Source organism: Hydra vulgaris, chromosome 10, assembly GCF_038396675.1.
Source record: "Hydra vulgaris chromosome 10, alternate assembly HydraT2T_AEP".
Lineage (NCBI taxonomy): Eukaryota > Metazoa > Cnidaria > Hydrozoa > Anthoathecata > Hydridae > Hydra > Hydra vulgaris.
Genome location: NC_088929.1, coordinates 50935877 through 50963287, shown reverse-complemented (window position 1 = coordinate 50963287; position 27411 = coordinate 50935877). Strand labels below are relative to the sequence as shown.

Sequence of the window (27411 nt, the reverse complement as noted above, 5' to 3'; positions counted from 1 at the left end):
GATGGCAAGTTATTCCACGTATTAACAACGCTGAGTGAGAAAGAATATTTACGGACATCGAGTTTACATTTTAGTTTGCGTAATTTGAAATTATGTCCTCAAGTGTAAATATAGTTGTTAATTAAAAAGAAACTTGATTTATTTAAGCAAATTAAATTGTTCAGAATTTTGTAACATGTAATCATATCTTGACTAAGGCGACGAATTTCTAGTAGCTCCAAACCAAGAATTCTAAGTGTATTAAAATATGAAAAGTTATTTAGGTTAGCAATTCTCTTGGTAAAACGTTTTTGTACTCTTTCCGCTATTTTGTTCATTTCAGTGCGGTATGGCGACCAAACCGGAGAGCAATATTCTAAGATCGGTCTTATATAGGTAGTGTAGGCTTTTACGATAACACGTGGGTCAGTAATTAAATAATTGTCTAAAGCTTTATTTCAGTCATTAGTTGACTCTAGAAGATTTGTGCACGTTGATCTTTTAGATAAAAAGCCGTGTTGATTAGGGGTTATTAGATTATTTATATTAAGATAATCAGCGATGCATGAACTTACGATTCTTTCCATTACTCGGCAGCTAGTACATGTGAGGGATATGGGATTATAATTGTTAGCATCTGAAGTAGATCCTTTTTTAAAAATAGGCGAAACCAAAGCTTGAAGCCACTGTTTTGGTAACGAGCTTGGCGTAAAACTTGATTCGAATATATATGAAAGCGGAATACATATTATATGTGCTAATTGTTTTAAAAGTATATTTGGTATACCGTCAGGTCCAAATGATGTTCTAGGTTTTAGATTTTTTAGTTTTTGATGAACTATCTTTGCTGAAGAATCTACGCAATCCATCTTAATATGTTCACTAACAAAAGTATTTATTTTAGGCAAATTTCCGTCATCTACCGTAAAAACACTTCCAAAGTGTTTGTTAAACACTTCCGCAATTTCAACATTGCTAGTAGTAAAGTTGCTTATGGTTTTTAGAGGATATATATTTTCGGGGTTGTTTAGATTTTTATTTACGTAACTAAAAAACTTATTTGAGTTATTTTCTTTGACCAGTCTTAGTTCCACATTTTTATGGTGTTTGTATATGGCTTTTTTACATTTTGATGCATATTGGATAAATGCCTTTTTGTGCAAGATGGTCTTACAATTTGACCATCTTTTCCATAAAAATGATTTGCAAATTAGCATTTTATAAATATATTTTGGATAAGAATGACTTTTTTTCTTATGGTATATTGTTCTGATTGGAACAAAGCGATCAATACCTTTACGAAGATGATCAGAAAAGATGTTCCAATAATCTTCAGTTGTAAAAACAAAAGAAAAATCGATGTCCAAATTTATTTTTTATAAATGAGATATAAAACCAAATCTGTATTATTGAAATCGTAAAAAGATTCAGAATTTGTTTTGGGCTGATAATAATCAAAGGTGTTTATATGAAAAAGGACTGAGTTATGATCGCTTGTACTAAATGGACGCTCAACAGAAATAATACTTAATTGGGAAATGATATTTGAAAGAACAAGATCAAGAATATTATTTTCTCGAGTAGGCTCCAGTACATATTGGTGCACACCAAGACTATTTACAAAAGTTAAAAAAAGATTAAGACATTTCTCGTTTGGCGAAGCGTAGCTAACCCAATCAATTTTTGGTAAGTTGAAATCTCCAATAATGACCAAATTGAGGAACAGATTCGCAGAGATTGCTAATTATCGAAATCATTGATTCATGATAGATATAATCATTAAGATAATAGGACGGTGGACGGTAACAAGTAATTAAGCGGAGTTTACTAGACCCAAAAATTAAATCAACACAAATGATGTCAATATCTACGTCAGTTTGAGTAATACTGACTATGGCAGATATAACGTCATTTCTGCAGTATATAGCTACACCACCGCCAATTTGTATCCGGTCCTTACGATAAATGGAATAATTTTTTGGACAGACCATGGAGTTCGGGAGTTTATCATTGAAAAAAGTTTCACAAACACAAGTTAAGGCAGGTTTGTTTGACTCAACGTATAAGAAAAAATCGTTAAGTTTGTTGGCAAGATTTCTTGCGTTAAAAAGATAAACTGTAAAATTGTTAAACGAATTTGTGGTTAAGTGATTACTTGAGTTTATAAAGTCGCTACGTTTTGAACTGAAAACCTTTTTAATGCTTTTGTTGTTTACAGTAATAATGCGTTGTTTACTAATGCTTGAGACATGATTTTTTTGCAATGACTTCGGAATTACTAAATAAGTTAATAAGCCGTGACTAAAATCTTTTTGGTTTTTGTAATTATAAAATGATTGCTATTTGTTAATTTTTATAACTTTTTCGTTTTGTATGCCATAATAAAATATTAGGGGTTCCGAATTTTCTGAATTTTTTTGTTTACACTCCTCGCGTAATAACTTTGCCTTGTATCGCTCAGCCACAGTTAAATCGGGATTGATAAACACTTTATCAAACTCAGTTGAATTTTTTAAACTATTTGCAGCTTTTAGAATAAAATTTCTATCATTTCGGTTGTTAAGAACAGTAACAAAAGGTGATTCTTTGTCAGATTTTGATCCTTATTTTATTATTTGTTTAATTTCGATCTTTGCATTAATAGAGTTTATCATGTGGAGAATAGAATTTTTATCTTCTTCTCTAGCACTTGATAAATCTGCTTTTTTAGAGGCTTCGATACCAAATACTACAACGTTACTTGTAGCCCACGATGGCAACGTTACACTAGCCCACGATGTAGACGTGGAAGGTTCAACTTTAGCTTTTTCTAGAACATTTACTCTCTCGGTTAACAGTAAATTGCAATGTTTCAACCCGTCGATTGTTTTGATTAGTGATTTTATTAATTTATCTTGATCAGCTTTATATAGATTAAACTCGGTTGATTGGACATTACCCATGTTCGCAATTAATATTTTTATTAAGATATTTTTACCCGAACTTTTAATAAACTTCTTATTTGTAATAAAGCACGTCCGTTCACCACGCATTTTTAGAAGCTTCTTTTACACCTCTGTACACCTGTACACCTCATGTACACCACCTGTACATCTGTACACCTCATGTACACCTCTTGGAGCTATAAATTTTACATTGCAAGATGATTTTGCTATTGGAAGCTGCTTTTTATTGATAAACCCAGATTTTACGAGAGATAAAGTTTCTGCTTCAGATGTAGAAAAATCTCGTAATATACCATCGATTAGAATACATATTAAAAGAGTTATTGGACTATTAAAAAATTGCTATACAATTCCTTAAAATACTCTGCTGTTGCGAACATTTAAAAACATTTCTGAAGAAGCTACGTCACTTAGTCTTTCTAATTGTGACAAAATAGTAACTGTATGCGCTGCTCTAGCAATCCTTGGAGAAAGTATTGTTTACAATAAAGCTCACATTTTATCTTAGTTATTTTTTAAACGGCTATTTTCATAGCCACAAATCATACTAAAAGTGTTAGCATAGATAATTCTTAACAAGTGATTGGTGGTTCTTTTATTAATAACAAAAAATATAGCCTGTAGTCTTTTCTTATTCTATTCCAATATATATATTATATACTATTCCAATATATATATATATTATATATATATATATATATATATATATATATATATATATATATATATATATATATATATATATATATATATATATATATATGTATATGTATATATTGGGCCGACAACGCCTGGGTGAACGCATCTCCCCCCTTTCCACCTCTCCCTCCTCCCCGCTCACACTCTTTTTCTAAAGATCCGGGTTCTACTCTCTATATTTATAAATCTCAAATCCGGCCTTGTATGGAATACTGTTGCCGTATCTGAGGCGGATCTTCTAAAGATCCCCTTTCTCCTTTAGACAAGGTGCAAAAACGCATTGCAAACGTAGTTGGACCTTGCAGCCAACCTCCAACCATTATCGTATCGTCGTAATGTTGCTTCTCTTTCTCTTTTCTACAAATACTATAATGGGAATAACTGCTCTTAAGAGCTAGCGTCTCTTGTGCCATTTACTGAAATTCATTCTTGTGTTATTCGTCATTCAATTAAGCCTCATCCTTTTTTTGTGAATGTTCCTAAATGCTCCAAAAACTCTTATTCCTCTAGTTTTTTTCTTCGAACATCAGTTGTTTGAAATTCGCTTACTTTATCTTAGTTTCCTTATTCATATAATTTGCAATCTTATAAGTTGTCTGTTAATCGTTATCTTGCTCTACAAACTTAATCTTTTCCTTCCAGTAACTTCCAACTCTAATTAGTGGTATCTGATATGATTGCTAGTTCATTGTAATGAAACCTATTTTGATTACATTTTTTTAAGACATTAGATTCGTATAGCTTGTCATATTCCTTATTAGATTCATCTAATATGATATTATCCTCAGATTCATAAAAATTATCATCGGTAATTTGTCTATCAGTGTCTTTCTCAACATTTGTATGTGTATTTAACTGCTTTTTTTTTCTTTTTTCAGTTTTCTTTAAAGTATATGTGTAGGCACGATCAAGTAGTCCAAGTTGATTTGTGCGTTTCTTTTGCCCAACAAACGTATCCCATTCTTTTATTCGGACTTTAAAAGTACATCTGCATTTCTCTCTTTCTACTCCTAAATCATAACAGTTGCATGAACATATGTCAAACATGTTGTCAAAAGCTTTCAATTTGTCATAAAAATTAGCGTTTCTTTTAAGTCTTCAAGTTTAATTTAAATTGGATGCTTTTTCCATTAATCTACATACTTTTGAGAATACTCCCTCTGTTTCGATTGTTGGAAAACTGAATTTATGCCAAATATTTTCAATTTCAGTGGTAACTAATCTGTAACATTCATGAGCAGAACTTGATCCTTTGCCTTTAGCATCTTCATTTCTATGAACATAATAGCAATATTTTACAACATCTAATTTTGTAGGAATCAATGCAGTCGGAAATTTAGAACCTTGTCCAAATGTTAAGTTGTCAATTTTACTGTGAGTATGAAATGTTGCTATGATACAATGTGTTGCTTATTATTAGTTATTTTATTTTCATTTACTAAAAATAAAAAGTAGGCAAATATATATACAAACAATAATTATACTATGTATAGAGACTAAAATGCAACAAATAGAATAAACCAAAAAATTACATAGTAGCATAGCAAAAGTTCTTATGCTGACATAATATCATATTTTGAAAGGTAATGAAGTTAAAAATTTTGAAATTGAAAATTTTTTTTTGCTTAAAGTTTTTATGTAAATAGAATGTATACTAAAAATTGTTTTGAGTATAATAGTATCTTTTAAAGCCACAAAAATTAGTTGCGGTTTCATGTATAATGAGAAACTTTTTTTTTTTAAAAGCGTGAAATTTTTTTTATTTTATACAAAGTTATAATAAACAGTAACTTTTAAAATTTATAAGAATCTTTAATAATACCAATAATAAGGGCAAATCAATAGTTCCACCTCTCTTGCATGGTTCAGACTGTCACCTCACCTAAAGACAAAGCCGAAATGTTGCTAAAAACTTTTCATCAATATCATCTCTTGATTCCACTAGTTGCGTTCTACCTGATATTGCCAACAAACAGGTTGATCCATTGCTTGACATTCATATCACTTCAGCATCTGTATCTAAAGTGATTTCCTGCCTAGACTCTTCTACAGCTTGTGGTCCGGACAACACACCTGTTATTGTCTTGCAGAAGTGTTCTCCGGAGCTGTCGTCTATACTTTCAAAACTATTCAACAAGTCCTAATCAGAGTCTTTGTTTTCTAGCCTGCTGGAAAGCAGCATCTGTTATTCCTATCTTCAGAAATTCTGGAGAGCAATCTGATTCGTCTAACTACCGTCCCATAAGTCTTCTTCCTATCATAAGCAAGGTTTTTAAATCTTTAGTTAACAAACACCTAATTTCTTATCTTGAATCTAATAACTTACTTTCTGACCATCAATATGGATTTCGATCTTCTCGTTCTACAGCTGATTTGCTAACAGTAATAACTGACAGGTTTTATCGTGCATTAGATAAAGGTGGAGAGGTTAAGGCTATCGCTCTTGACATTTCAAAAGCTTTTGATAAAGTTTGGCATGCTGGTCCTCTCCATGAGTTTTCTTCTTATGGTGTATCCGGCAACATCTTAAAGATCATTGAATTCTTCCTTTCCAATCGTAGCATAAAAGTTGTCCTCGATGGACAACACTCTTCTTCTTATTCTGTAACTTCAGGGGTTCCTCAAGGTTTTATCCTTGGCCCTATACTCTTTTTAATTTACATTTACGATCTTCCAGATATTCTCACATCTAAGGTGGCATTGTTTGCTGATGATACTACCATTTATTCTTGGTGTGATAAGAAACCATCACCCTCTGATTGCTTGGAGGGGGCATTTGAGCTTGAAAAGGATCTTACTTCTGCTACAGCATGGGGCTCACAGTGGCTGGTGAACTTTAATTCAGATAAAACTCAATTTTTTTCAGCCAATTATTATCGCAATAATTTAGATCTTCCTATGTTTATGAACGGTGATGTACTCGATGAGTCACCTACTCTTCATCTTCTAGGATTAACTCTTACTTCCAATCTTTCTTGGAAACCATATATCAAATCAGTTGCAAAATTAGCATCTGCTAAGGTTGCATCTCTTTATCGAGCTCGCCACTTTCTTACTTCGGATTCTATTCTCTATCTCTATAAATCTCAAATCCGGCCTTGCATGGAATACTATTGCCATATCTGGGGCGGATCTTCTAACGATGCCCTTTCTCTTTTAGACAAGGTGCAAAAACGCATTGTAAACATAGTTGGACCTGCTCTTGCAGCCAATCTCCAACCATTATCACATCGTCGTAATGTTGCTTCTCTTTTTCTTTTTTACAAAGACTATAATGGGCACTGCTCTAAAAAGCTAGCGTCTCTTGTGCCATCTACTAAAATTTATTCTCGTGTTATTCGTCATTCAATTAAGTCTCATCCTTTTTCTGTGACTGTTCCTAAGTGTTCCAAAAACGCTTATTCGTCTAGTTTTTTTCCTCGAACATCAGTTCTTTGGAATTCGCTTCCTTCATCATGCTTTCCTGATTCATATAATTTGCAATCCTTTAAGTCGTCAGTCAATCGTTTTCTTGCTCTACAATCTTCATCTTTTCTCTTTTAGTAACTTCTAACTTTAATTAGTGGCTGCTTGCAGCTTTGTTGGAAGTGAAGATGTTAAAAAAAAAAAAAAAGAAGCTTGCGGAATTAGTTTTTATATTTAAAATATTGAACAGTAAAGCTTTTCGAAAAAAAATCTAAAGTAAAGATCAGTCTTTATATTCTGGTGAATTTTTAACATTTAATACTTTTATTTTGTACAAAAAGTGTCATATAATTTATGGAACCTACGAGAACCTATATTAAATACTTGAACTAGTACATTGCCCCTAACTTCCCCTTTTGGGTTTCTTTAACATTTTAAAACAATGACTTGTAACTTATGTTATTTGCTTGAAATCAACTTTTATTTCTTGTAAATAAAAGTACATATTATTTTGTTTGTTATTTAAAATCAATACAAATTGCACTGTTTACTTAACAATTTTTTTGTTTTTTGTTTAGTAATAAAATAAAAATTAGTGACATTTACGGACTTTTACAACAAATTAAACTAGTTCCTAATGATATACCATTCTTTTCATTGAAATTAACTGTTATGCTTTCTGCAGATATTAAACTAAAGGATTCTGAGTGAAAAACTTCATAAAGTTATAATGTATAATGTAATTTAATGCAAATTATAATGTAAAATATAATATATAATTAAAAGTGAATAGCTGCAAACAGTGATAATACTCATTTTGAGAGAAGTAATGAAAATTGGCTTGCTCAAGATTTTCAATACACCTACGGTACATTAAATGCTACATCATCAGTTAATGAAGTTGGGAAACCATGTGGCTCTTTTGAAAAGCTTGTAACAGAACGAAAAGAATAAGCCTAAGAATGTTAGTAATATTTTATTTAAACATAAATTACTTCATGCAATAAAATTAAAACTAAGAAGTGAGTTTAAGTACAAAACTGGCACAAAAATTTCTGAAATTTGATATAAAAACTCCATTAAACCTGCTAAGATAATTTCACCTGATGAAACTTAATCATTAACTATTAATAGGGATATATCAAAATCAACATACCAGCCTCTAAGAAATGGTGCTGAAAAAAAAGGCTGCCACATATCCTTTATATAATGGTATAAGATCTTCAAAAGCTAAATGCTATCCCAAGAACATTTAAATATATGGCTAGTCAGTACAAATATCGCATTTTTTAACATTATTCCCCCAGAATCACCGGCCAATATATTAAAAATAAAAATAATACATTATTATATATGCAGATGATAAATATTCTACAGACTTATTCAAAACGTCGCACTGTGACTTAGGGCGATCAAAAAACGGCAAAAATTAAATTAAATTTGACATAAATTATAAATAAGTAATGTTATATATCAAAATAATATTTTTTGGGTCAAAGATTTCAAATTTGTTGATAAATTTTTTTTTATGCGCAGCTTCGACGCGTATAATGCGTGTATGTGCGCGTTAAAGGTGACTACACGCGTACAAAAAAAAATTTTTTTAAGTTTTAGAATCTTCAAGACAAACACATTATCTTGATATATTACTCTACTTGATATAAAAAAAAATGGTTTTTAAAGGATGTTGATACATAGAGAAAAAAAACTATATTTTGTTACATTTATTTTATTATTTACATTAGAATTAATTTAATAATTTCGTCTGGTAACGGTTTTTCTTGATAGGTCTTATGTTTTTTAAAGGATATGCTTGATACTTTTGGATCTGATCTTACTAGAAGGTAGTGCATCTGATTCATCATTGTGTTTAACCTTGATATTTTTGCCGTGTGCTTAAGCCTAGAATTTCTTATCTGTTTATTTAAACTCTTTAATGCAGCTTCCGAATATACTCCGATTAGCAAAGGTACTTTATGTGATATAGAGGAACTATGCAGTAGCAGTTTATGTACAGTAGGAGGCATAACATACTAGTCGTACAAACTCACTACACGTTTAGCTGTTTCAGTGCAGTATAAATCTAAGTCATTGATATTAATGGAATATCCACAAGATATGGTCATGAGAATATTATGCAATCTTTTAATTATATCACAATCAACTTTAGTAATTTCAGAAAAATCTTCACTATTTTTAAATGCTCTCCTGACAGTATTGCTGTTATTGGTATTTCCAGACCCAGTTTTAGACATGTCAACATATAGGTTTAACCGTTCACTGAAGAGTACCTGAATCTCTCTTTTTTTAAGTCCACAGTTAATTTTTCCTCAATTGTTTTATACTTTTTAATTTCAATTTTATAACTCAAATGAAGAATAAATTCCAAGCATTTTATCCAGCAATGCAAAGCTGAAATTCCGAGCCCCAAAGCTGACTCATTCTCAGTTTTTACTTTTAATAAATCAATATTGTTCATTTCGTTGGATTTAGCATTGCACACATTGCAGGATCGAGTGGATTTTGTCTCTGTGATAATAAAGTGCGTTAACAACTTTATTATCAAACGTTGTAAGATCAACTCTATAGCTGATATTAAAGGTCACCTTTCTTCCTGCAATATCAAAAATTTTGCAAATCTTCTTTAAGGTACTTATTTGCTTTTTTAGATCTGATTCTTCTTGTCTGGATAAAATTGGACTCTTTTTTTTATATTGTAGATGAAGAGGTCTACAAAAGTGACAACTTGAAGGATTTCCATTTTTCCAAATTTTGCCATCTTCTACTTTGAGGAATAGAGACACAAAAGCTGTACTAAAAAGATTTTCTTCACTTTTAAGTTCTATACTGGTGTTGCTTGTCTCGTATTTCTGTTTATAAATACTTTGGCTTGATGCTCCATCAAAACCAATCTTTCCATATAAAACTCTAAATATTTCGTTACCTTGACCATAATTAGGCGTATCAATCATTTCATTTATTCTATTCACAGTGTGATCTAACATGCTTTGAAGAGTACACTTTGCAGAAATTTCAGAAAAGTGTATATTCTCAGCATTTCAATTTTTGTTCGAAAATATCGTGCAAGGTAGGATAAATATGTACATTGTGTACCAGAGTTGAGTTTTTGACCGTTTGATATTGTTTATTACTGAGATCAGTTTTCATTTTTAACGCAAGAGCTTCCACTACACTCATACTAATGGGAAAGGTTTTATCCAAAGTTTCATCAGCTTTTTCTATCTCTAAAACATTAGAAATATTGTTTTTTAAAATAAAAGCTTTTTTTTTTCTCCAGCAGAATTTGCACTTTTTGCAGAAGCTAAAAATAGAGCTTCATGATGTTTAGTGGCTTGTTTATTTATTTTTTTTTTATTTTGCTTTGCTCTCCAAGAACACTTCATTGTTTATGGGGCCTTCCAGAACCAAAATGGCTATTTTTATTGTTTATAAGTTTTCTTTGAAGCCAACGATTTTCTTTTTGTATAAATGTATCATAATTTCGTCCACATTGTTTTAGTTTTTTCTTCACCTTTGAAATAAATATAACTAAAGCAACCTTTACTTTATTAAAGTTTTCTTTGCGAATATCTTCAGTATTTTTTATTTCATTAAGTAAATCCTTCCATAATCTTAGTTTATCCACTCCTAATTCACGTATATATGGGATAAGATCTAATCTTTTCATTGTTATTGTTTTTAAGAACCATCAATATAATAAAACTAATATATCAGAAACATTTTAAATTACATTATATATTTTTTAACTTTACACTGTTTAAAATTTTATTTTGTTATGGCTTTAACAATTGTCACATTGTTACATCCTGTAAAAACGCTATATTACTAAGTCAACTTTATATTACAGGAAATAATAAAGTTGTTTAGTTAAGCTTTTTCAAACATGTTGTACTTATCGAATAATAAATCGTTTTTTAAAATTGTCAAAAAATATTTTAACAAACTTTTAAATAGTAGATGATGACAAAAGCACGTTTTTTAAAACTATATTTAATATTTATGATTTAAAAACTATATCGAGCAAGTAATATAACTAAAAATTAAAATTTAAGTTTCCCGCCATTTTCATTTGTTTTGATTATAACAAAATACTTTCAAAAATGGCAAAAAACAAGGTCTTTAAGTGTTTAACAACATTTGTATTTCTTTAATAACTTCTAATACCGCAGGAGACCGCAGTAATCCCTTTATATTTTAAAAGTAGAAATGCTAATTAACTAGAAAAAAAATATATATTTTTGGAACTCGGTGGAACATTTTTTTAGCTGATATATAAACCAAAACAATACACTTACTTGCTGCCTTTTTTAAAAAAAAGTCTTTAAACTTAAACTAAAAAATCAGACTTTTTCCGAATTAAGTGCGCATTTTTATTTTTTAAGTTTGTTGCATCAATTTTTATTTTAAGTTTGTTCCACCAGAAGAGTTTGTTATTCAGTTCCACGATTTTAAGAAGTTATATGATTTAAAATTTAAAAAATTTAAATCCGCGTTTTTAATGTTATATAAAGTTTGTTAAATAATTTTTAGTATTGGCAACTATTTAACTAAAATTTATAATAAAAGAAAATATATCTTAATAAAAAGTGATTCTTTGGACATATAAAGGATTTTAGTAAAAAAAAAATAATAATAATTTTGTCCACCATATCACTATGGGATAAAATAATAAAAATTCATCACAAAAATCAAAAATCACAATTTTTTAATATTCAATTTAGATATGATTTTTTATTAACTAGGGATTAAAGAAATTTGTAGCTAAACGAACTTTGAAAATATCTCTCAAAGTATTGATATTGTAGGTTATCGAAATTGATACTTATTAATTAAAAAAAAAATGAAAATTTCTGATATTTCTTGCAAAAAATTTGTGCAAACAAGTAGAAGCTTTACGAAAATTTACGATGATTTTTTAATACATTTTACTCAGTTTATGATGCCAATTTTCCTTTACATGAAAAAACATTAAATCAAAAAAACCTTAATTCTCCCTGGATTACCAAAGGTTTAAAAAAATCATCAAAAGTTAAGCAGAAATTATACATAAAATATCTAAAAAACAAATCATTCGCCAATGAGAAAATATACAAAGACTACAAAAATCTTTTTGAAAAAGTTCGAAAAAACTTAAAAAAACATTACTATTCTAAAATTCTCAATAAAGCCAAAAATACTTGTAAACTCTCCTGGGAAATAATAAAAGAAATTATCTGTAAATTAAAACCGTGCTCAGGTTCCCTGCCACACATGATCAAAGTTGATAACAATAATATAATTAATTCTCAAACAATAGCTCACGAATTTAACAAATTCTTTGTTGAAATTTGCCCTAAACTATCTAAATTAATTCCTAACACTGAAACATCATTTAAAGATTTTCTAGTACCGATGGATAATTGCATTCACTCGGATGAGTTATCTAAAGAGTTACTATTTGATGAGTTCGAAAAAGCCTTTAAAACACTAAAAAAAAATAACGTAGTTGGACCGGACGAAATCAATGATAACATAATTTTAGATTGCTTTGAACAATTAAAATATATTCTTTTTAAAGTCTTTAAATCATTAATTGAACAAGGAGTCTTTCCTGATCAATTGAAAATTGCTAAAGTTATTCCACTATTTAAAGGTGGTGACAAATCTGACATTAGTAATTACCGGCCTATCTCTATCTTATCTATATTTTCAAAAATACTAGAAAGAATCATGTTCAATTGAGTATTTAATTATTTTAGTTTAAATAATTTATTATGCAACAATCAGTTTGGCTTTAAGAAGAATAACTCAACCGAGCATGCAATTATTCAGTTGGTACGTGAGATTTCCAATTCTTTTGAAAAATCTCAATTTACATTAGGAATTTTTATCGACCTTTCAAAAGTATTTGATACTGTGGATTATGATATTTTACTTTATAAACTTAATTATTACGGAATAAATGAAAGAGTTAGTAAATGGTTTCAAAGTTATTTATCCAACAGAAAACAATTTGTTTCTTGTAATGAACTTAATCATACACAGTTTTTAAATGTTTCCTGTGGTGTTCCGCAAGGTTCCATCTTAGGCCCTCTTTTGTTATTAATATATATCAACGACTTGCATAAAGCATCAAATCTTCTAAGTATTATGTTTGCTGATGACATTAACTTATTTCTATCTAACAGTGACATCTACCTACTATTCTCCGTTATGAACAAAGAACTTCAAAACATATCTGAATGGTTTAAAACTAACAAATTAACATTAAATGTAAACAAAAATAAATCGATTTTTTTCCACCTGCTCTCCAAAAAACGTTCTCTACCCCAAAATTTACCAAAACTTTTTATTGACCATAATGAAATAAAAAGAGATTCTGTAACTAAATACCTGGGGGTTTTCATTGACGAGAACATCACATGGAAACATCATACTAACTATGTCTGCTCGAAAGTTTCAAATAGTATTTACTATTCTATATAAGGCGCGTACTCATTTAGATAAAAATAATTTAACTAAACTTTAATATTCTTTTATTCCATAGTTATGGAGTATAAGTTATGGAATTATTGCCTGGGGTAGTACTGATCAAAGCAAGTTACAATGTCTCCATCGCCGTCAGAAACATGCGATCCGTGTAATTAATTTTGCGGATCGGTTCTCAAATTCCTCAATATTTTTCAATCAAATAAAATCCTCGATGTTTATAAACTAAACGTATATAAAAATTTATCTTTTGTTTATATGTGGAAGTATGATTTATCTCCTTTAATTTTTAAAGACCTTTTTATTTTGAAACCTTTAAGCAAGTTTAACATGAGGAATAATAACTATTTAAATAAATCACTCTATCGAACAAAGTTCAATCAATTCTGTATCACTTATCGTGCAGCTCATCTCTGGAACAAAATTATTTTGCCTAACTTCGGCTTACCCCTAACTTATTCTGTTTTTAAAATTAAATTAAAAGATCTCATTCTCTCTATTGAAAATATCTTAGAATATTTTTAATTTGTCTTATGATATATAATAATTTTGAAATGTATGTTCAATCTTTGTTTTATACTTGTTGACAATTTGTTTCTATTTATCTAAGTACTATTTTAATATTTTTATGTTAATTTTTTACGTTCTCTTATTGTAAAAAGGCGTTTTTATAATACTTTACGTACTCTGTTTTGTAAAAGGCTTCTGACGATAAGATCATTTGATCTTCTTTTAGAAGCCTTGTTTGTATTTGAAAAAAAAAAATGTAATTTACGTCAAATTGTAAATTACTTAAAAAAAAAAAAAAAAAATTAAAAAAAAAAAAAAAAAAAAAAAAAAAGCTTTTCCCACAACACATATTTAATAGTTACAAATGTGATTATCAGCAATTGATTGCAACTGATCAGATCTATATTTCTCCACTTATAAAACATTTTAAAAAATATTTAGAGATACGGAATTTGGGGTTATTACCTTATTTTTGGCTTTACAAGACCCGCATTCTTTATAGTAATAAAAAGTATCAACTATTTTTGGTACCAAATAAAAGGTGAATACTCCGGGTTTAAAAAAGGTTAAGGTTATATACCTTTCAAAATCCCCGTTTGAGAGTTATAGAATTTCAAACAGAATGATGGAACTTCACAAAAACGTCTAATCAAGGCCGTAAACAACATTTTTGATGTTTGAACTTAGCAACTTTGAAACATTAAGAAAAACTCCAGATTTAAGTATGTTCATATTTATAAGGAATGAGGATGCTACGCAAAAAATTGCGGTGATTGGACACTGGGAACAATAAAAACCCCAAAACGTTAGCCCCCCCACCAGTCCCAAATAAAAGGGCAATGGGTCAAATTTGTTATTATTTTTTTTAATTTTAAACTTTATTTATATTCATCGACATAATCTCTTTTTGATCGGCTTTGATAAAGTTCATAAAGTTTACATCCCCTAAACTTCATAAAGTTTACATCCCCTCAAATTGAGGAGGTGTAAACTTTATAAGGTCATAAAAGCCGAACACCAAAAGATTATTGAATCAAATTTGAAATTTGTGGATGAATATAAATAAAGTTTGAAACTAAAAAAAAAATAACAAATTTGACTCATTGCCCTCCTATTTGGGGCTGGGGGGAGGGGGGGCTAACGTTTTGAGGTTTTTGTTGTTCCCAGTCTTCAATCACCGCAATTTTTGCGTAGCATCCTCATTCCTTATATATATGAACATACTTAAATATGGAGTTTTCTTCAAGTTTCAAAGTTGCTTAGCTCAAACATCAAAAAAAGAACATAATTAAGGAAGTAATTGGCACGAAACAAACTTACAGGAAATAGTCTTCCTATAAATCTAAACATTGAAAATAAAACTATTACAAATAAATCTTTAATTGCTGAAACACTTAATAAATATTTTGTCAGTGTAGGTTCCACTTTAGCGTCGAAAATAGAAACTACTGAAGTAAACTTTGAGTCATATTTTACTCCTAATAAGACCTCTAAGATGGATAATTATGAAATTACGGAAAAGGAACTCTTAAATGCAGTATATCTTTTAAAACTAATCAAAAGTGTGGGGTTGATAATATTAGTAGTAATTTAATCAAAAAATGGATAAAATACTTAATAATCCCTCTTTTACATATTTTTAATCTATCTTTAAAACTAAGTATTTATCCGGAGAAACTTAAAATTGCGAGGGTCATACCTTTTTTTAAATCAGGAGACATTTCTAATCTTGAAAATAACAGACCAATTTTAATTCTTCCTCGTTTCTCGAAAATATTAGAACGAATTGTGTATAACCGAATTTTAACTTTTCTAAATATAAATAATATTCTATATAATGAACAGTTTGGATTTCAGCCAGGGTATTCAACTGACCATGCCATTATTAATATTGTTCACGATATATTTAAAGCATTTGACGAAAGTAAGTTTACCCTCGGAGTTTTTATAGATCTTAGAAAAGCCTTTGATACGGTAGACCAAAGCATTCTTATAAAAAACTCGAAAGTTATGGTATTAAAAGCACATATTTAGAATGGCTCAAAAGTTATCTAAGCAATAGAAAACAATACATAGCACACGAAGAAGGAAAAACTGATTACTTGACTATAACTTGCGGTGTTTCCCAAGGCTCAATTCTGGGTCTACTGTTATTCTTTATTTATGTAAACAACTTCCATAAGTTTTTAATCATTTTAAATTATTTATTTCTAATGGAGATGTCAACCTTTTATTTAACATAGTAAGCAAGGAATTTTTAAATCTAGCGGAATGGTTTAAGGCAAACAAATTGTCCTTAAACTTAAATAAAACTAAGTATACTTTTTTTTATAGAATTCACGATAAAGAAAATATTCCATAAAAACTTCCTAATCTTTATATTGGTAACTCTAAAATAATTAGAGAGTTATCATTAAAGTTTTTAGGAGTGATACTTGACGAAAACTTGACATTGAGAAAAATATTTAAATCTAGCGGAATGGTTTAAGGCAAACAAATTGTCCTTAAACTTAAATAAAACTAAGTATACTTTTTTTTATAGAATTCACGATAAAGAAAATATTCCATAAAAACTTCCTAATCTTTATATTGGTAACTCTAAAATAATTAGAGAGTTATCATTAAAGTTTTTAGGAGTGATACTTGACGAAAACTTGACATTGAGAAAAATATTGGCATTCTATACCAAGCTAAGCAATTATTAAACCAAAGCTGTTTAAAAATCTTATATTTCTCCCTCATACATTGTTATATAAACTATGCAAATATTGCATGGTGCAGCTCTAATGTAAATAAAGTTAAAAAATTGCTTAGTAGACAAAAACACGCTGTCAGAATTATTTCAGGTGCAGGTCGTTTTTTTCGAGTACTCTACAAGATTTTCAAATTACAATTATGAGCAACCTAAAATGCACTATTTGGTTACTATATTTTCTATTGCCATCAGAGGTTCTAAGTTATGGAGCCCTTTATTAAATCACCAGCTGAAAAATTGTTCTTCACTTTCTCTATTCAAACGAAAACAAAAACAAAAATTCTTAACGATGTTAATTAAATTCTTTTTGAGATTCTTTTTTCGCCTTCTTTTTTTTTTTTTTAACTTTCTTATTAATTCGTCTTTAATTTAAATTTTCCTTAAATTCTCCTATTAACTTATTTTTAATTTTTAGGTTTAATTACTATTATTAATATTTTTTTAAATTTTTTTTACGATTTTCTTTTGATTATTTTGATTATTGATTAATTACTGATCATAAAATACTTGTAAAATTTGTATTTATTTTTTACAAAGTAATTTTATATTTACATTTTAATGATGGTACTCACTTGTTGATGAAATCACTCCGAGGCGTAGTGATAAAGCAACTATTGTCTTCTTTTAAATTCAAATTCAAATTAAATGTATTCTGAAATAGATTTTACATTTCATGGAATATTTACATATAGTACAAGTACTAATTTTAAGTAAACACCATAATAAGAAACTAAAACACCAAACTAAAAAAACAAAAAACACAAAAAAATCCACACAAAAAAGCCCCGGTCATGTAAATTTTATTTATATAAAACAGCATTGTATTCTTTTTTTAATGACGAAATAAGTAAATAAAAAATAAAAAAAATAAAAAAAATCGCTGCAATCGTTTATATGGAGTTCATGTATGGTTACGCACGGAAATTTGCGCACGGAAACTACATGAACTCTACAAATTTCACAAATTTGTTGAGTTCATATAGTTATTAAATTACTTATGATTAACTTCAAATTACTTTCAAATAAAATATTACATTTATTTTCAATGAGAAAGAATTATCAATTATTTTTAGCTGAAGAATAGCGATTAGAAAAACTTTGTATATCCCTAAAAATTGTTTATTCGCAAAAACTTTGGATCCAGCATAATTATTTTTAAAAATATTCTGATTTTCGCTTAAGGTGCTCATATTACCCTAATCTACTTTATATTGTTTAAAGAGAAAAACAGACATGGAAATATCTAATAATTCACATACAGTTCAAATATCTTAATTATTTTTTCTTTCATCGGGAAAAGATTTTTATGATTTAAATGCGGAGTTCGTGTCCAAAAGGTTCTCATCTACTTTTGATCGTGTGTCTATAAGTTTTTGAAGTTTTATAATTTTTTTGTTGTTATTGTTATTTATTCTTGTATTTTGATTTGTTGAAAAGTAATGTGGGAAGTGATTTAAAACATCGCTTTTAACAAAACCAGTTTTTAAAAATCTAGAAATGCGCTAATGTTTGTTAATGATTGAAAAAATACAACGGAGAAACACATTGTCAAAAATATTTCTCCATCGAAGTTCTGAAAAATTTAACTTCTTTTAGAACTTCGTAGTTTTTCTTTTTGTATTTTAAATAATCTGTGTTTAGATTTAGTAATAATTTTTTTGGTTTTATTGATTTTAAGAAAGATATCTTTCAAACAGTTTAAAAATTTTTTTTATACGCCAACAACGCGTAACCATTGGAAACAATAAATCCGATTGGAAAACAGTCACTAGCGGTGTGCCACCAGGATCTATTCTTGGACCACTCCTTTTCCTTATCTACATTAACGATCTGCCAGAAAAAATGCAACACTACTTAAAAAATGTATGCAGATGACTGTAAAATAATCGGAGTTATCGAATCGAATCATGACATCATAAAACTCCAAGCCGACATCAACGAAGCTGCAAAGTGGTCGCACACCTGGCTCATGTCTTTTAATGTTGACAAGTGCAAAGTCATGCACACTGGGCGCAGCAAAAACAAAATATCAACTGCAACTTATACAATGAACAACCTAGTAGGCCAACCGCACCAGCTATCATGTACATCATCTGAACGAAGCCTAGGCGTTGTTATGACTAACAATTTGAATGTTAAAAAGCAAGTCTACACGGCTGCATCACCTGGCAATCGAATGCTTGGCAGGCTCAAGAAGGCTTTTAGAGGTCGAGGTTCAGCATTATGGTGCACTTGTACTGTACACTTCATACGTGCGTCCACACTTTGAACTTGCAGTACAAGCCTGGTCACCATTTCTAGCGCAAGACATAGCCAAGCTCGAGCAAGTTCAATGCCGAGCCACAAACCATACTGCCACTTTAAAACACCTGCCGTATACTCAGAGACTAGCAAACCTTAACCTAACAACATTAACCGAACGATGTGAAAAGAGGAGGCCTAATTGAGCAATACAAAATTACGAACAAAATTGACAAAGTTAACTTCCAGGTCCCTCAATTTCAACCAAACATCGAGATCTCAAAGTACAGCCTTCGTCCGCGTGGACAGATAAAACAATTAAAGATACAATTTGTTAGAAATTCCTTTGAAAGAAACAACTTCATCACCGATCGTGTAATTAAACCATGGAATGCCTTAAGCCAAAAAACAGTGGACTTTTAAATATGAACTTTCTTGCTCCAGCATCTTAACTTAAGATATAATTGTAAAACTGTTTTCATCACAGAGTGGCCTGGTGTGCCACTTTTTTTCAACATTATGTAAATTTTGTTAACTTTGAATTAAACAAAACAAAACAAAACAAACAAATATCGCCGTAATAGAGTCTATAACAGGTGGAAACTAAAATATTTTTTATTTTGGTGTTAATGATTTCTATTTTAGAGACTTATTGTTGAAGACTTAGAGACTCATTATTGAAATCAAAAACTGAATAGTTTTGCTTCAATTGTGTCATATCGTTTTATTTAATCTTTCCAAATATCTCGCAATTTCTCCTCCTCCTTTTTGTTTGCTTTCTTTTCAAAAGATAAAAATTTATTGTCTGGAATTTGAAAGTTTGAGTTATTTGAATCGATTCTTCAGAGCACCAAGTTTCTGTCAGGCAAATCATATGGAATAATAATTGAAATCAATTAAGAAATGCTTTGGCTAAATTTTGTTCATACTTTTTATATTTATACGTATTGCCATCAGGGCCGTTTCGAAGAAATTTTAAAGCAGGTGAAAGAGGGGTGTGAAAAAAAGTGGATTTGCCGACTATGGGCAGAAATTTTGTTTTTGCTGGCTAAGGCCTAAAAAAATAAGATCTGAAAAGTCTAAATTTGGCGACTAAAGTTTCTAAGTTAATTTTCCTACTAATTTTTGAATAAAATTTTTTTAAGAGGGTAGACACCCTTACGCCTACCTCCTTTCACCCTAATTAAGCATTTGATTGCAATAAATTTGTTTGAAATTCAGTTTTAAAAGTTTCTGTTTTGAAATAAAGGAAATTGAATTATTTGTCCAAGCAATTTGGTTGTCACGTCACTAAAATCATTTAGGATATTATTTGTAGTTTCGAAGACATTAAAGCGCATTCATTGAAGTCTTAGGTGGATATGTCTAAACAGGGGTTGACTGACTCAAAATTGCAATGATTTATTTAAATTCATTTAATTTTGAATCACAGCCCAAAAATATTACTATATAAAAAAGAATTGTGGAAATTTCAGTAAACCTTGCATACAATAAAGAAATATGGACTTGCTGAAGTTTTTAAAAATAGCTGCACATTTTGCAAAGATTCTATTTCAATTTTAACGCACAACAGCGCGATAAAAAAAGTCTTAACAAGTAGAGTTTAAACTATACATAGTTACAAATTTACATTGTTACAAATCTTGCAAGTAAAATTTTTTTACTTGTGAGATTTTTTTTAAATTTTTAAAATGTTTATAATCAAAACCTACTTTTTTCAGTTTGAAACTTTTAGTTATTTTATTAATATTACAGAGAGTGTAGTAGAACAAATATAAAATCTTTTTCATTTTGGTAAGTTCGATATTTAACTTATCCCGCGCACTAATTTTTACAACCGTAACAATTTTATACTTCCTTATTTTTAAAAATTATTAAGGTGCTCCAAGAAGACCTGTCGGTTATATCACAGAGTACCGCGGAGGAGTATTTGACTTCCTTACCAATATTATTTATTGAAATTTTTTTTTTTATATATTAACTTTTATCAAAAGAGGTTTCCTCATTTTAAAATAATAAAAGATCATATTTTGAGTTACATAAATTTTTGTAGGGCGGAACCAACGTAAAAACCGTTGCATTATATAAATTTTCATTCGGATAGCTTAACTCTAATTTGCTAGTGAGCAGATCATTTACTATTTAAACTAACCTTTTGCTTTTATTTTTTTTGAGGAGGAGGAGCAGGAGGTTTGGGGGATATCAAATTCAACTACGCGAGAATTATTTTTTAAGAAATTTAAAACTTTTTTGTTGATAATCAGGAAGTAAAAAAAAATCGTTTGTCTTTTTTAAGGCTTTGAAAACTCACTTTCTCAAATTCTATTAAATAATAACATTTGCAAATCCTAAAAATGTGAATAATAACAGCGGCAAGATTTTATTTTGAAAACTCAGAAGACATTTTGCAAAACAAAATATTGAAAAAATCTGGCATTTATTATCCTTAATTAGCTCTTAATTTAGTTCAGATGGATTTCTAAATGTTTTTTAAAATTTTTTGTATGGGTAATGAATGAAAAAGTTAAAGAATAAATATTGCAAAAGCAAATATTTAATTTACCGAAAACTTTTTGGAAAATCCGGACAAACAACAACGATAGAACCAAAAACCTATCCCGACAAATGAAGTTTTGTGTAAATTGATGACCCGTTAATAATTAATTGTTTTAAATAAATCCGTAGCGTAAAAAACAAGTATATATTATAACTCACTACACACTTGGTATATATAGTTAGATTTTGTGGTTAATAATTTTGCCTTGTCACCCGGCGACGTGGGATCGATTCCTCTTGAGCGCATGTTTTCGTGTGTACTTTCATGTTATATTTAAAGTATTTAGTACTACTTTTATGCATAATGCCTATGATTGTTAATAAAAAGTCATATTGTTTATAAAACTTTATTATAAAAATAAGGAAGTGTGCACACATAGACTTAATTCAACTTATAGAACCGGCAGGGAGTGGACATACATCGACTGACTAAATAGGTAGAATATACAGGGTACATACATTGATAAAGGATTTCCGTTTCAGCAGGCGATAAGTTAAAAAAATAGTTTGTGTCAAAAAGTGTTTAAAAATCAAGGCAAACACTTATTTTGTTATATTACGGTCATCAATTTACACAAAACTTCAAACGTCAGAATTGATTTTTTTATTATCTACTAACAATAATCAAATAAAATATTCGGAAAAAAACAAATAAATCATTGGACTAGATTAATTCAATATAGTAGTGCTATTTTTATAAAAGCTATAGAAAATGCAATTTTGGTAAAAATGCAACATTTCTTAAAAAAAAATTACTAGATAATTAATGTTTACTAGATAATTAATGTTCAAATATTTATTTACTAAAAAATAAATAATTAAAAAATTTATTTATTTGTAGTATGTACTGTCCAAACTTTGAAAATCAATTCTAAAATACTTCGTCTCAATATATTGTCATACAATGAAAGTGTAAGTGTGGGAACTAGAGACAAAATTTGATCAAAAGTTTCGTAAATCTTTTAATCAAATGCAAAGCTGCGAATTAAAATACAGAGAAATAATATTCCTTATTAAAGGGGAATAATCCTAATAATGGACTGTTTGTTAAAATTTAATTTTGGATTCTTTTTTTAAACATATTCGCGCAAAAATAAATTGATATAACTGCTGACGTTTTTTTTTTTTTTTTTAACTATTTATAAAACTTATAAGCTTTAAGACATTATAACACTGATTTACCTGAGATAACAGGTAAAAATATATATATATATGTGTGTATATATATATATATATATATATATATATATATATATATATGTGTGTGTATATATATATATATATATATATATATATATATATATATATATATATATATATATATATATATATATATATATATATATATAGTAAAAATACACCTTGAAAAAAAATTAGGTTTTTTCAAGGATAAAATCAAATAAGTTCTTCATTTTAATTATTTTCATCTTCTTTACTCTCCAATGCAAATGGAGGTATACGAACTTCAAAAATTGTACCGTCTGATTTTACCATTCGATAAGTTCCCCTAAAAGAAAAAACTCGAAATTAAAAAAAATAAATAGAAAGCAAGACACGCGGCGTTTATATCTATGAACTACCTAAAAGAATCGCATTCAACTTGTAATTCTGCGCAGCAGACTCGCTTATCACGGTGTTACGATGTTAAAGGGTTTAGAGAGGAGAATAACAATTAAAAAAAACAAAAACAAAAAAAAACTATAGTCCCCTCAACCCCCGCTTTGGAAAATGCATAAAGAATGTAATTTATATAAGTCTTTGATAAATATATAAAAAACTTTTTATTCTTCTAAAAAATACCGTATAATAGCCAAAATTCGGTCAGACCATTTTGGTGACCAAACTCAGAGTGCGTATTTTAATATTTACAAAATTTCTCCAATATTATTTGTCACAGCGTGCATAAGAATCATAAAAAAATGAAAATGTTAATTTGGATTCTGCTGAAATATTTCTTTTACAAAACAAGAGATTTAAATATGCATACTATTAAAATTTAAAATAAGTATTGAATAATATGATCAAAGTTAGCACAAGGATTAATAGTAACCAGAAAATTTATTTTTTGATTTTCAAATATTTAGTACTCTTTCTCTTGAAATCCAGTGAAATTTTAAAATACTATATAATTTCGGTCACTTAATCGCAACGCATCACTAATCGATAAAAAAAAATGATAAGAAGGAATGTGGAGAAATGTTGCTTATGAAAAATTTGACTTTTATGTATTTAAAGCAAATCTAAAAATATTTAATGCACCACGTTAAAGTGTATGGTATTCCATAAAGTACGTAGGCAGTAAAACCACTAATTTAGGACCTCCTCCCTCCTTGTACTCACTCGTCAGCATTCAACAACCCTTCCACTCTCTGCGTATATACGCATTATTTATTACTAAATCAACTCCCTTCTTTCCTTCCCCAACGCATAAATTAAAAAAAAAAAAAAAAAAAAAAAGAACTTTTAGTTTCTTGACTTGTAATTCGACATATTTTTTATAACATGATAATTTTTTAATTTTGTAATTCGACATATGTTACATAACATGATAATTTTTTAATTTTGTAATTCGACATATGTTACATAACATGATAATTTTTTAAACTCGTAAAATTCAATGCTTTTGAATAACCAAGATTAAGGAGAAATAGAGAACAAAAGATAGTCAAATCGCATATGTACTCGCTGTCTTAACCCCCTTCCCTCTTGAACGCATTTGTACTTTTCTGGATAACGCCCTTCTCCCCCATACCTACGTACGTACTTTATGGAAGACCCCAAATTTGTTTGCAAATAAAACTCAAAATCGTGCTTTCTATTAAAACTTTAAATAAGCGAACAATGAGAATAATTATATAAAATTTAACATTATGTTTAAGATCATCTAATTAAATTTTTGTTTTTTAACAAATTTTTTTTATCAAAGTTGTTAATTAAAAAAAAACTTTTTTTAAAATTGTTTTTTATTTATCAAAAGATTTAGTTTCGTAATTCTATTATAAAATAATATTACAAAATTTGTTTTCTTAATTTTTGATGCTAAATTTGTTACTACGATGTGTTATTAGGATGTTAAATTAGTAATACTGCGATATTTGGTGACAAATTTAAATTTTCGAGTTATTTTGGGTAAAAGCATGAAACTTGGCACGTAGATAATATTGAAATACTCCTTTTAAGACTCAGACTCACTTCCAAAATGGTTCCGCCTATCTCCATGGTAACTGGATCAAGAAATTTATTTTTCTTAAAAAAAATTTGACACTTACGCATCAATCAAAAATACGGCAAAAAATATTAAAGCACTAAATGTTAGAAACAAATTGGTAACGAGTAGTAGGGCTTTAAAAACATTTAAGTTCAAAAGGGAGTTAAAGCATTATATACCAAATTGTGTCTTTGAATTATACTTACATGTTCTTATGACACAAATAGTGTCATAAGAACATGTAATAAGAAATATTATTTAGAACAATACTAAAATATTTAATTTAATTTTTAATAAATATTAAAAACACAACGTTACATATCAAAAGTTACGCCCTAAAAGTTTACATATACTTTTAAAACCCGTTATTTAAAACTTTTGGTAATTTACGAATTCAACGCTCACAATCACTACAACAATTGCAAAGTGCGGTATATAAAAGTAATGCTTTTACGCATTTAGAAAGACCTCTACAGCCTTTCTCTATTTTGCAACCACATAGTATAAATTCACTGCACATTTTGAAGCTTCCGGAAACGTCGTCCAAACAATTTCGTAAATATTGTCTTCCATAATCCAATCCCACTCACATGTTTTAGGCAATGATGGATTTTTATACAATGATTGGCCCAGCAATAAAAGCCTGGTAAACAACTCTGGAGATATGCTGTTCTATAACACCTTTTGTAGGGGGTATGGCATCTGGTAAATGTTCCTTTTTTTAAAAATAGGGTTTTTCTGCATTTATTTACACTACTGTAAAAACTTGTGGGGTCATATAGTAACACAACAAATCTTTCAATTAAGTGGAAAATACTGATGATATCATCCTTTGAGGGACAATTAGAAATCGATTGCAACACGTTAAAGAGATCTTTTCTTAAGATTTCCGGGAAAGCTTTTTTTTTCCCAGCAAAAAATGAAATTTGACAATCACAAGTAAAAATTGCTGTTTTGGACGAGACATTTTACAAGATCATGCCAGAACTGAACTATAACCATATCTTCTGTAAAACTATAGCTTATGAAAAAGTTCTAAACCTAAAATTAGAAAATGTAATCAGTGCACATTCATCATCTGCAATAGAAATCTACAACTGCTATACAAAAACTCCATCAATAATGAAACATTCAACTATGGGTTTATCTTAAAGTGGACTGCGCAAAGACTGTAGAAAAATTTAAAGTAGAAATTTTTAAAAATCTGATCCAACTTTCTATGATAATTGATGCTGAAATAATATGTCTGTTTTGCGAAAAGAGGCTTCAACTGTTGTGGAACTTGGATTGTGGTCTATAATATTTAAAGCAGCAGTTGTGAAAACATTCAGATTCAAGCGCAGTGGGCAATCCATTTTTTTTTTCTTATTGTGAAGTAATTCAAAACTCTATTACTGATTTGTGATAATAATTCCATAACCCAGTTGTAAAACATTGATATAAGTTTATAAAGTTTTATAAAAAAGTGTCCTTTTGCAAGTTTTTGAATGAATCATTTTGCTTACATGAATTGCTATGGAACTTGCCTACATGAATAGATATGGAACTTTCTCAAGATTGAACTTTTTTGAATCTTGGTTTCTTTATTGATTTTGACAAACTGGTTACTATAGTGAATTATCAATTGATTAATTGTTAAAGTTGCTTTTTCTAAACTTCGACTGCATTCATTACTTGTATTCTTTTGTAAATTTATGTCAACAAATGAAAGAAGCAGGAACGAATTCTCTTTGACAATCTTGTAAAAAATAATCATTTAAGTCATAACTTTGATAAGCAAGAATATTTTGCCACAAGATCTTAGCTAACAATACAAAAGATTCTTCTTCATAATAATTCATTAAAACAAATCCAAAATTTTCTTCAAATGTAAAGTAGAAAAATTTCTTATAACTATACTCCCTTCGATTTTCTACATGTGTCATGCAAACATGTGTCATGCAAACATGTGTCATGCAAATATTTTCTACATGTGTCATGCAAACATGTGTCATGCAAATATTTTCTACATGTGTCATGCAAACATGTGTCATGCAAATATTTTCTACATGTGTCATGCAAACATGTGTCATGCAAATATTTTCTACATGTGTCATGCAAACATGTGTCATGCAAATATTTACAATAATATTCTACATGTGTCATGCAAATATTTACAATAATATTCTACGTGTCATGCAAATATTTACAATAATATTCTACATGTGTCATGCAAATATTTACAATAATATTCTACATGTGTCATGCAAATATTTACAATAATATTTGATATCTATATATCAAATAATATTTTAATCGGTGACTTGCCCAGGTTTTCAAATTTTTTAAATTATGGAATTATTCAGTTTTGTATGATTTTCAGGCAGCAAGTTCTTTGGACTTAATTGTCTTATTGAAGTTTTATTTATAAAGAAAAAAAAACAAAGTAATTTTATAATATAAATAAATAAAACATTTATAAAGTTTTTAACATTTCTATTTTTCTTTAAAAAATAATTTTAACTTTTACTCCCTGGATTAGTAATGTTTGAAGCCCTGAATCTTGTTATCAAGTAATTTATTTTTCATATAGCGTTTTTGTATTTTTTGCTTCGTTTTTATTGAGCTTTTAATTGGTTATATAA

At 28.9% G+C, this 27411-nt stretch overlaps 2 protein-coding genes across 2 annotated transcripts in view; both read right to left on the bottom strand.

Annotated features, from left to right (window-relative positions):
- Positions 1-437: 437 nt before the first annotated feature.
- On the bottom strand, positions 438-848 carry LOC136086440 (uncharacterized). The gene has a single exon (XM_065808737.1). It carries the CDS (start codon positions 846-848, stop codon positions 438-440), a length of 411 nt encoding a protein of 136 aa, XP_065664809.1.
- Positions 849-22941: 22093 nt separating this feature from the next.
- The window catches only part of LOC100211012 (polymerase delta-interacting protein 2), a 44568-nt gene continuing 40098 nt past the window's right edge, over positions 22942-27411 (bottom strand). The window contains exon 10 of the mRNA XM_065808268.1: positions 22942-23086. Coding sequence (XP_065664340.1) covers positions 22993-23086 — 94 coding nt within the window. The 3' untranslated portion in view covers positions 22942-22992. The remainder of the gene's footprint in view (positions 23087-27411) is intronic.